Source organism: Lepisma saccharinum, chromosome 5, assembly GCF_977018435.1.
Source record: "Lepisma saccharinum chromosome 5, izLepSacc3.1, whole genome shotgun sequence".
NCBI classification, from domain to species: domain Eukaryota; kingdom Metazoa; phylum Arthropoda; class Insecta; order Zygentoma; family Lepismatidae; genus Lepisma; species Lepisma saccharinum.
The window spans coordinates 56479592-56492016 of NC_139233.1; the positions used below are offsets into that span (position 1 = coordinate 56479592).

Genomic DNA, 12425 nt, shown 5'->3' on the forward strand with positions numbered 1-12425 from the left:
GAGAATTTCCATATTACAGAGGAGTCAAACAAGGAGATGGACTGTCAACCACACTCTTCATACTAGCATTACACGTGGCCGTTCAAAAGGTAGATAAGAGAGGATCAATTTTTACAAAGAGCACTCAAATATGCGCATATGCAGATGACATTGCAATAATAGCACGAACAGGAAACGATTTAAAGAAGACATTCCAGAGATTAGAAGAAACTGCAAACAGGTTAGGACTAGAAACAAATGTCAATAAAACAAAGTACATGATTGTTACCCAAAAACCTGACAAATATAGAGAGGAAAGAATAGAAATAAATGGGAAGGAATTTGAAAGAGTCAGGTCATTCCAATACTTAGGGCTGACCATAAATGAACAAAATAAAAAAGATAGCATGATAAAAGAAAAGATATACATGGGGAATAGAGCATATTATGCAAGCATGCAATTATTAAAGAGCAAACTAATAAACAGGAATCTCAAAATTACCATATACAAAACGTTAATAAGACCTATAATAACATATGGTTCAGAGACATGGGTAATGAATAAGATAGAAGAGGAAGCATTGCGCAGATTTGAGAGAAGGGTGATACGCAAAATATATGGACCGGTTAATGAAAATAATTTCTGGAGAATAAGAACTAATGAAGAAATTAACCATATACTAGGGAAAGAGGATATTGTGAGATTTATTAAATCACAAAGAATGCGGTGGCTGGGTCACGTACAGAGAATGGGAAACGATAGAATGCAAAGGAAAGTGATGCAAGAAAAAATCTATTCAACAAGAAGAAGAGGAAGACCAATGACAAGATGGCTAGATGGTGTCCTGGAAGATTTGCGTCACATGAAGGTGAAAAGATGGTGGGAGATTGCAGAGGACAGGAATAGATGGAGGCACATAGTTGAGGAGGCCAAAGCCCATGAGGAGCTGTAGCGCCATGTGGTAAGGTAAGCAGTGTATGGGTAATCGATATGCATATTTTTGATTTGGATTGTTGCCGAATTGACCAATTGAAGGGCCATTGAGAATATATATAATTATATAGAATACGACTAGTTATCAGATTCCATACTTATGTGTCAAATATTTTTAGTTAACATTACAACATTAAATATCTCTACTGCTTATCAACCGCGGGAAGTGAGTTTCTAAACTGAAACAGCTACCACTTTGGCAGTTCCCTTCGTCTCAAGCACCTACGACATTTCAACGTGTTTGTTACCGAACTGATGCGATGAAATGCCTGTGGGCAATTTCTGTCAGGCTGTCAATATATTGTGCAGAAATGTCAGAATAATTTTGGGCTCTCGCCAAATAGGAATAATGTATTCTTCGTTGTCCGTCATCTGAAAATTCCTTGACCTATATCGCAAAAATCCAACACAACACGAAATATCAAAGTACCTAACATTTACAAAAGTTTAAGCTCGGTGGCTCTTAATTACAACAGTTATTTTAGTCACAATGTGTGTGTGCCTTGACCCCCACCCCTATCCTAAAGTGCTCACTGTATTTTCGTACAAAACTCAAAGTCGAACCATTACCTAGGAAATGCCCTAACAATGCTCAGAGTCTCCATTCTTTATTTCTGAAATATGTTCTTGTATGGATTTCAAAATATCAGTAGAGGAAACCGGGGTTCGTTGAGACAAAATTAAGATATATTTCTTTCTTTTGCTAAACATTTTCTTTATTTTCACAATGTTTTCGTCTTAAATGCAAGCATGTTAATTTAGCTACTACCATGATATTTTATATTTGATCATGTTGACCCAAAAGAACAATATGTGCTAGAATGGAAGGAGAAGTGTTTTGTCACATTTCCCTGTTGGGACTGATTGTGTCATTCCGGGGTCAGTATCTACCGCTTCTGAATTACATAGTATAGACAAATTATGAATCGTCACTGTAGTAAAAATAAGTCAAATGCTTAGATACATAATTAATTAATTACACCATTAGGATCAAAAGTTACATCACCATCCAATTTTCTAATTATTAATCAAGTGACATCTCTAACACCATACCAAGAAAATTATGGTGTGAATCTAGTTTAATGTAAAAATGTAATAATCGTTAACAAAATAATAATACAAAACAGCGTGTGTGGACTTCTGATGGCAATATCTTGGCACTGCACAACAACGCCACACTGAAAATTGACAGTTTGGACGACCTAAGCAAGTATAGAAAGTGACAGACTTAACCCTCGGCTGGCACTCATTACATACAGTAATTGACAATATTAATTCACTCACTTCAATTATGGTTTTCAACTTTATACACACGCACACACACACACACACACACACATATATATTTTACTTATATCCTTTCACTTTAAATAACTTCATTTCCTACACATGCTATATATATACACTTTATTTCCAATCATTTTATTAATCATGAGGTTTGTTAATTTGAATGCAAGGAGGCAAAAGGTCGATGTTGTGCTGTGTCAGTGAGAGATAGTTCCCCCCAAGGCCAAGGTCGAGACCACAATGCTGGGGCTGTAAATAGCATTCCTCCCTCCCCGCATGCCAATGATCCGACACCCCCGTGGCGTTGCACTGCCTGAGCGTGGCGAACCGGAGATTCCTTGCAAACTTGTATCCGCAAGTAGAGGAGCTCGCAATCCCAGATAACACAGAAAGTATCACGGTGGGCCACATCAATATTAACCGGCTGAAGAACAAAATAGATCAAATCGCAGCTTCAAACATAACTAATTTCACTTACGTTGCAATCACCGAGACTTGGCTAGATGATTCTATTCCAGATCGGCACGTTGAAATTGAAGGGTTCAAACTGTATAGGCTCGATCGTGGCTCTTCTAAGCAAGGAAGCGGCATTATTGTTTACGTAAAAACGGACGTAATATCGGAACTTATTTATTCTGTGTCGGATGTGGACATCGAAGGATTGTGTGTGTCTTTGAAATTCAAACAAAACGACAAACCCTTAATTATCGGATGCGTGTATAGACATCCCAAGGCCACCGTCACTTTTAATGAAAAATTAGAAACTATTTTCCAATCTCTTCCGGCTTGCCACGCTTCGGTTCTCGTTGGAGATACAAGTCATGACGTCATGAAACCTACTGCAGGGGATAATGCATTTTTCGATGCGATGGAATCAGCGGGGTACAAACAGCTAGTTCGTCTGCCGACACGCGTGACCGACAAAAGTGAAAGTCTCATAGACCACATTTTTACAAACAAGAGAGAAATACATGTTAAATCCGCTGTGGCAATGCATGATTTAAGCGACCATTTTCTGACATGCACAACAATTAACCTGAGGCCACAAAGATCTCCAAGAATACTAGTAACTAGACGTTCGTTTAAAAATTTCCCTGAACAGCAATTCGTTGATCGTTGTTCCTATCTACCATTTCACAAAACATGAACGATGCCGGATATAAACGATAAGGTAACATATTTGCAGTCAATAATAACCGAACCTCTTCACGTCTATGCGCCAATAAAAACGTTTCGCGTTAGGGCCAACAACCGCCCCTGGATCACTGGTAGTCTTCTTAGATTGATATCACTCAAGAACCGGATGTTTAAGCGCGCACGTAGTTCAAATAATAATAATTACATGTGGGTACAATATAAGACCTTAAGGAACTACATAACAAAAACAGTAAAAGATGCGAAAAGAAATGATCTCCTTCAACAGATCTATTCTGCTAAATATGCAGGCAACAATAAATTCAAGATTTTTAGTTTTTTAACGGGAAATGACAATAGAAACCAATCCATCACATCTATTGAACACAATAATGAAATAATTACAGAAGCTCCGAAGGTGTTGAATGTTCTGAATTACCACTTTGCTAATGTCGGAAAGTCAATCTCGAATATATTTACAAATGATTTAACGCTCAAAAAATGAAACTAGCAAGCAAATTGAAAACTCCAGTCAATCTAGAGAAGCCAGCTTCAATTTTACACCCGTCTCACATGATGACGTAATGAAAATCCTTCAAAAACTTAATGTTAGAAAGGGTCCAGATTTCGATGGAATAAGTAATCGCATATTATATCTGCTCGCCCCATGGATTACGGAACATCTCACCGATATAATTAATTCATCCATAAAAAGCGAAATCTTTCCCAACAGCTGGAAACACGCAAGGGTCACATCTATATTTAAAGGGGGGCCCCAAACGCAATTAAATAATTATCGGCCTATCTCGATAACTTTCTCATTAAGTCGGATTTTTAAAAAGGTAATAGATAAACAATTAGAACAATACTTACATTGTAACAACCTAATTACTAACAGACAATTCGCTTTTAGGAAAAATCACTCAACAGAATTACTCCTGTATGAACTGTTACATAACTGGCGGCATGTATTAGATCGTAAAGGAAAGCAATACATCGGCATAATTTCAGTGGATATCAGTAAAGCATTTTACAGTGTTCAACCGAAGTTATTAACACAGAAATTATGTAAGCAATTCAATTTTTCTGCTACTGCATGCAACTGGATCGAAAGCTATTTGCACAATAGGAGTATCGATACAAAAGTTGGCAACTCGATTTCGTACGGTCTGAATGTATCTCTCGGTGTACCTCAGGGATCTATTCTGGGCCCAAAACTTTTTAACATGTTTGTAAATGATATGGCAAGCAAGAAATTTGGCTTTGATTTGTATCTATACGCAGACGACTGTCTCCTGTACTGCGCATCTAACAAATTAGAAAATGTAATTGCAAATATTGAAAAAAGCATGCCCGAAGTTCTTGAGTGGTATCAATCTAACATGTTGAAATTGAACGAGTCTAAGACTCAAGTATTAATATTATCCACGGAAAACAATAACATCACTCAAGTTGACAATATTTAAATAGGTAATTCGAATATAAAACCAAGTGAGAGTCTAAATATCTTGGTGTGTACGTAGATAAGAATTTATCCTTTTCACAGCATGTGAAGATTATATGTGCACGTGCAGAACCTAGAATCAAACAGTTTCAATGTGTCTGCAAATATGTGACCCTTGCTCACAAATTAGCGTTCTACAAAGCATTTATTAGGCCATTACTTGAATATTGTTCCTCTGTACTCTATGGGATTAACATAAATAACACCAACAAATTAGAAAAAATGCAAAATTGGGAAATTCGTAGTATACGAAATACAGCACACACGACTTCACGATCGAGCAGAGAAGAACTGCAACTACCCACTCTTGAATCCAGACGAAAATGTGCGTTCCTACTCAAAATTCATCAGGCAATTCACACACACAACCACTTACTAAGCGGCAAGGTAATTATATGTAGTGACATGCATTATCCCAATCTGCGATCTAATAACACCAATAGTATCCGAGTACCAAAATGTAACAAGGCAAGATACGGATCAAAATCCATATCATCGCTGGCAAGTAAGGCGTGGTGGGATCAACTGTCTGTAGCCTGGAAAAAGGAGAGAAATTTAGCAAAATTTACACAACAAATTAAGATGTTAATCTACGAATACTGACACCGTGCCTCATTTGCCTCATTGCCTCCTTCACATATACTTACTTAATTTCTGTTTATTGTGTGCTTTTATTCCTTGTGTATTTTTATTCCTTATGTGTTTCAATTATATAGGCACACTTATATTTTTCCATATTTATACATTTATAAACAGTTAGCAGAATTGTATAGCTTAACAAATTAATCCATGTAGGGCAAAAAGCTGTTTCTATAGTAAGATAATCCGTGTAAAAATACTGTAAGCTTAAATGTAACCCTACTTCAAATAATAAATAATAATAATAATAATAATAATGAAATGTGCAGTTCGATATGCTTTATGTATTATCATCCGAGTCACAATTTTTACGGACATAAACAGGTTTTTCCTCACTACAAGCATCATGTACCCACTGTTTACGCTAAAGGCACTGGACTCGCTTCTCTCGAGATTTAGAATTGGAAAATAGTTCCGTACACAAAAGTCAAAAACAATCATCATTATCTAAGCTTTGCTAATTGTTCAGTCCTTTTCCATATTTCACATAAATGTCTGTAATTTGACGTTTTACACAACTCTTTGATGTTTCTTCAACTTCCAGTGCTTCTTTTTAATAGGAGTATTAGTGGGTAATGTTGATACCCGTTTTTTTTTCCATACTCGTTTAAATTTTATGGTCTCAATTCTTGGATCAGGAGGAATGCAATGTAGAAGAAACACGTGGGACTACAGAATGTATTGCCAAACGATACGCTTGAACTGGTGTATTTGCTTTTTGGTGCCTGCCTGCCTAAATTCACTGGATAATTCTTGTCTGTGGCCTCGACAGTCAGTGCGAGTTCCTGTGCATCCCCTTCTGTACAAATATTGGATGCTGTAGGCGATATATCAACGGGTGGCACAAATCGATCCTTTTGCTGACTACCATACTTCATCGTGGATGAGTGATGTTGTTCTTGCAGACCTACAGGGATCTCCAAATGTGATCACAATTTTCATTGTCCACGAAACGAGCGGTTGAAAAGGGTAGCAAGAAATCACTATCTGTGAATATGTCTCTGTTAAAAGGATATATGCCTGTGATTTGGAAACCCACCTGAAGATTTGTTGGATTTACACCAAAAGGGAATGTTACTTTTACAATGGTTTAAATGTCGTAAATGCTAATTGGACAGTCAGGATTATTTCTCATCCACGTGTCACTAGCATTAGGAACAAATTTCTTAAAAGAAGCGTATAGACTCCTCTGTCCTGAGGTTGTAATTGATGGAACTTGTGGGGTGGACGATAACAGAACAACACCATTATCTCTCGCATATTGAATCATTTTCACCGAGACATGGGAATCGTGGTTATCGCGTAATAATGGGACCCGATGTTGTTTCGAGCAGTGGGTTTGTTTCACAAAATAGTTCATAAATTCCAAGAAGGAGAAATTTAAACCATTATATAAACTATAAAACTGCTATGCACACAGAGCATTTAACTGTTGGGCTACTGTACTGGAATTAAGATTTAGAAACTTAGCTCAAGTACCGACAAATTATGACAGCTGTCAGAACGTGCCCCTTAATTTTGTCACAACTAGCGTAGGTACTTCTTCACTTCTAACCCTTCAGTCTCAACTTCAAGTTTACATTTACTTCAACCAAAACGTCTCAGTTACTGACTATAATTGATATAATTATCAGGATATATTACTGCTGTTGGAGGTTACATTAACAACTGTAGAGAATAAATAATATTTACCAGAGAAATTAGATAAAAACTCCACTATAAGAAAACATCTATTTTGATTCTTCTCTGGCAAACAGTGTACAATAAATGTGCAAGCTAATGAGCTACCAGTGTCAACAACAAACGAATATCACTAATACTTCGCACGGAACAGTGCTTGTCACAACCAGCCCCGTCACAACTAGATTTTGCATAGGCCACAATATAGGAAGTAGGTCTTGCTTCCTCTGTATCTCACAAAGTCTGCTAACAACATCTTACATTCAACATTCAAGCAGACCTCATATGTCTGGTATTTAATTGCGTTTGAACGTAATTGGTCAGTCAGTTTCAATATGGCGGACTTTAAAGCTACAAAGATTTGAAAAAATTACTTGGCGGCTCTTGAAGATTATACATTTATCACGAAAATATATATTTGATAGTGCAGTTCACATCACTCCTGCAATGGGTGTTATTGTAAGGTATTTACTTTAATTTATTGGATATGCTTCAATATGTTTGTTCACTTGGATACACTTATATTCAATTGTAATGTTTAAAATCTGAGTAAATGTATTCACTGAATAGAGCAACATCTAATGATCTTTTAGTAAGTTACTGTGTACATGTTCTGTATGAATCGCTAGATGGGAGTCCATAAAGGATTGTATGGTTTGAATGCTGCTTGATGCTAGCAGAAGTAGGAGCAGTAATGCCTTTCAAAATTATTTAGGTTTTTCTTCTACATCTCTCAAGCAAATAGTAGACACACCTCACGTGAAAAGTATCTTCCTTTGAATCTAATAGCCAAAGACCAGTATAGTAAATAGTCTAGGGAAAAGGCAGAAAATGCTTTGGACAATATTAGTACAATGTACATTTTCCCTATAGTCGATTTCTCTTGTGATATTTGCGTAGAGCCTCCCCGATGGCATAGTGGTAACGTCGTCACCTTCTGATGAAGGGATCCTGGATTCAGACACATAGTGGTTCGGATCCCACTTTAGCTTTACTTACAAAACTCACAATACGAGGGGGTATCAAAAAGTTTGTGCAATCACCTGGAAGGAAACAACTTTCGACAAGTACGAAATCATGGTGGTATTAGTCCTTCTCCACATAGTCGCCATGCTTGGTGACACATTTCTGCCAGCTGTCTTTCACCTTGCGTAAGCCATTTTTATAGAACACTGCATTTTGGGCCTGAATCCACTGTTCCACCTCAGAAATGACATCATCCCTCGTGTCAAAGTGGCGTCCTTTGAGTGGACGCTTTATTTCCGGAAAGAGGAAGGAGTCACTCGGTGCCAGGTCTGGGAAATGTGGAGGGTGGGGCAAAATTTCGTATCCTAATTGAACTGTTTTCGAAATGGATGCATGGGCAGAATGGGCTGGTGCGTTGTCTGCCAATAGCAGCACTCCTTTTGTGAGCTTTCCTCGCCTTTTCACCTTCAATTTTGGCGTAACCGAGCTAGGAGATCACAATAATAGTCACTTGTGATTGTGTGACCCTGTGGCAGGTAGTCCGTCAGGATGACTCCCTCACGGTCCAAGAAAACGGACAGAATCACCTTAGCGGCTGACTTTTGCACTCTTGCCTTTTTGGGGGGCGGTGAGGAGCTGTGTTTCCACTGCTTGCTCATCTCCTTTGTTTCTGGGTCATAAAGGTAGATCCAGCATTCGTCCATTGTAACCAGTCTGCTGCAAAAATCCTCTTCATCCAGCTCACAGCGGCCTAACATCTCCTCTAGTGCTGCTTCCTCTCTAGTCCTCTTCTGGAAAGGAATCGTGGCACCCACCGTGCCAACACTTTATGAAGGTGCAGCTGGTGATGGATGATATTCCAGATGGACCCATAACTAACAACGATTACAGCCATCACACTTTCAATGGTGATCCTCCTGTCTTCCATTAGCATCTTCTCCACTTTCTCCATCAATGTGGCATCATTTGTGAAGGACGGTCTCCCTGTCCTAGGGGCATCGGAAATTACCATGTGACCGGTTTGGAACTGCCGTTTCCACTTGAAAACCATCTCATAGGATGGGCTTTCCTCCCCGTACACTGCTTTCATTTCATCATGAATTTGCGTCGCTGCTTTCCCCTGGAGATGCAGGAATTTGATGACGCTCCGTGCCTCAATTTTGTCAATGATGACACCTTCCTTTATTCACTTGTTAAAAAAGGATATCAATAAACATCCAAAACAGACAAAAATGTGTCTGCTTAACCTAGAAGTACCATTGTACAATACACACATCCGAGGGGTTTTCTAGTTTGTTTCCTTCCAGGAGATTGCACGAACTTTTTGATATCCCTCGTATTAAAACACAAGCATAGCTACACAGTGACGTTTGAATTTGTATATTTCTTTTTTTAGATTCTCTTTCCTGCCACTTTTGGCTAATCGCAGCGATGACGATTAGTGATGTACAGGAATTCATGAAGGGACACTCACAAACAACATTCATGCCCAGACTGCGATTTGAATTCGGGAACTTCTATGCCGAGATAGAACGTCGACCACTTAAGGCACTGGGACACCGAATACGCAACTAATTTTTGAAGAATTTCTAGGCTCAACTGAAAGATACATTTTCAACAATTTTGCACAAAAATAACTCACGTTCTAACCATTAACATTAAAAGTAACAAATTGGAGATCTGTTTTTAATTATTGTTTAAAGTTCACTTTATGCACAGATAGACTAATCAGGACTGGACCTATAGCTTAAAGTGGAATCCGAACCTATGTGCATGTACGTCCACCGGGTATTGAATTCGTCACCCATTGATTACAACAGCACGACGTGACCACTAAGTCATCGCGGAGGCCTTTGGAGATATGTATTGATTACAGAACTATTTCTAAAGTAATATAGTACACTATCTCAGTAGAGGGCTTTCCGTAAGGTGGATTCATGTAAATCAGGTATTTTTTTTTAAAAAAAATACATAATTTATAGAATAATGTAGGCCTACATAAGGATTTGGTAGATATTGGAATCACTTTTGTTGAAAGTGCATTAAACTCGTAATCATTTAATGGTGTTTATTAGGATTTAAGAAAGGAAAATAATGGAAACGAAATATTTTTTTCTTTGTTTTTTATTTTTTTCGAAATTCGTGTGTGCTTGTAATAAATCGTTCGCCACAGAACGAAAATATGTAAGCTCTCAAACAACTAATATTTTATACATAGATTTTAGGCTAAACCCGACGATGGGGATAAATGGTGATTGGTTGAAACGAACACTCTCATGGTGAAGCCCGGGCTTGAACCAGGAACCTTCATTGTAATATTTTTTTATTTGTATTTTCCTTGTGCGAGCTGTATGCAGTACGCTGTACGTACTACATAAATTTTACTTTACACACACTTACTCTTTCCTTACAGTCATGTATTAATATTGTACCCTCTTTATGTTAATATATAGATACTCTTAGTAGTTGATCAGATATAAGAAAGTAAGAAAATTAGAAAACAAGAAAATTAGACATAATAGGTATAGTTTAGCAATCAAATAAAGTTATGTGTCTGGTTCCTTTGGTGTCCAGTCTCTATATACCTCTATTCCAATCTTTCACTTCCCACACAAACTTTCCCCCTTGCACTATTTCTCGGGCTGTCTTTCACACTCCCATTCTCCCCTCTTCTTTATGTGATACGGGGTGTTTACACTTTACGTTACACTATAAAGATGGCTCGGTTTGAGCATGATCACTAATTTTTGCTGTCTTCTATAATAGCTTTCCCGCGCAGTTCTCTTACTTCCCACACGTATTTCCCCACTTATTGTCCCGCTTTTCGTACTGATGGAGTGAACCTCATACGAAAGGAAAGGTAAACACACTTACATTACTCTTGATTTAAAATTCAATAATTTTTATTGGCACAAATAGCGAACATTTTGTGTAGAAAAATATACAAAATACTAATAGTGTCATTATCATTAAACTGTAAATAAACATGGCAGCTCATATTTTTCAAACTATCATTAAAAAATCTCCAAAATCCAGCTACAAAGACTATATAAATATTTGAGTTAATATTTTAAGTTACAATTGCAAAGTACATTCAAAATGTTATATTTTCACTGGAAGAAAAGTTCCTGCAATTTATATTCTTTCATTAGCATAACACACTCTTCACACATTTCGATAGTAAGTTCATATTCATATATACAGTATCTGAAACACAAAAATGTATATTTATCGTACGTTAATGTTTAATTTGCTTTAATCAAACTCTCCAAATATTGTACAGGCCCGTTTACTAGAAAAAGCCTTTTATAAATAACATAGCAAGAAAAAGTGGAAGAATATTTCACTTCCGACGGAGAACGTGCCCTTTGGGGGGGGGGGGCGGATACTACATTAATTCCCAAACCTAAGACACCCCAGACCCCAAATTTTTAAGAACTCGTTTTTCTGTAATGGCGTCTTCAAAATGGCGGTCATGACGAAGATTCTATTCCTGAAACCTGTTAGTTCATTGCAGTTATTTATCATTCATGACATCTTATTTTCACCTAATTTGCAGTTTATAACTGTATTATGAAAATTAGAAATTAAAAAGACTCACTTTATCAAATACTATTAGATATGGCGTCCAATATGGCCGCGAGAAGTCTAAAAATAACGCTTTCACCTATTTGATCATGTTTTGGATGAAACCTTATGATTTGGATGTGCCAGAACTCAACGATAGCATCTAAAATAGTATCAGACTAAACCCATGAAACAATAATAGTTCAATTCTTGACAATCTGTGTACGTAGAGGGTGTTTCAAAAGTCTGACAGCATGGGACAACTGCGTTATTAGTGAAAATGGCGAAAAATGTAAAGAGGGGAACTAGAGGCTAGAGGACTAGACTAGCACTAGAGGACCACCGGAGAGTGACGGTGGAGGACACCTCGAAGGTAGTTCAGAGAAACAAGGTGTGGGGACAAGGGAAGACAGTGTAACCAGCAGAGGTTAAGGTCCCCAGTTGTCCAGAGTATCTCCAAAAATGGGACTAAAGATTGGATATGGATATCGACGCACTCCATGCGTGCCACTGACCTTTTGGCTGTGCCAGAGGCGTCTGGCGGAGAAGCAGCCTGATGACGGAAGATAGAAACCCGTAACACGCAAATCATTCCATTTTCAATATTTTTTTCTGTTGGTTTTGGTCCACTCCACTGCTTCCTTTCTTTTGATGAACGGTACCAGATGTCTTTCC

At 37.7% G+C, this 12425-nt stretch overlaps 1 protein-coding gene across 1 annotated transcript; it reads right to left on the reverse strand.

Moving 5' to 3' along the window:
• Window positions 1–8946: 8946 nt before the first annotated feature.
• On the reverse strand, window positions 8947–9273 carry LOC145988039 (protein GVQW3-like). The gene has a single exon (XM_083122876.1). The coding sequence runs from the start codon at window positions 9271–9273 to the stop codon at window positions 8947–8949; it is 327 nt and encodes a 108-aa protein (XP_082979002.1).
• Between the last annotated feature and the right edge of the window lie 3152 nt (window positions 9274–12425).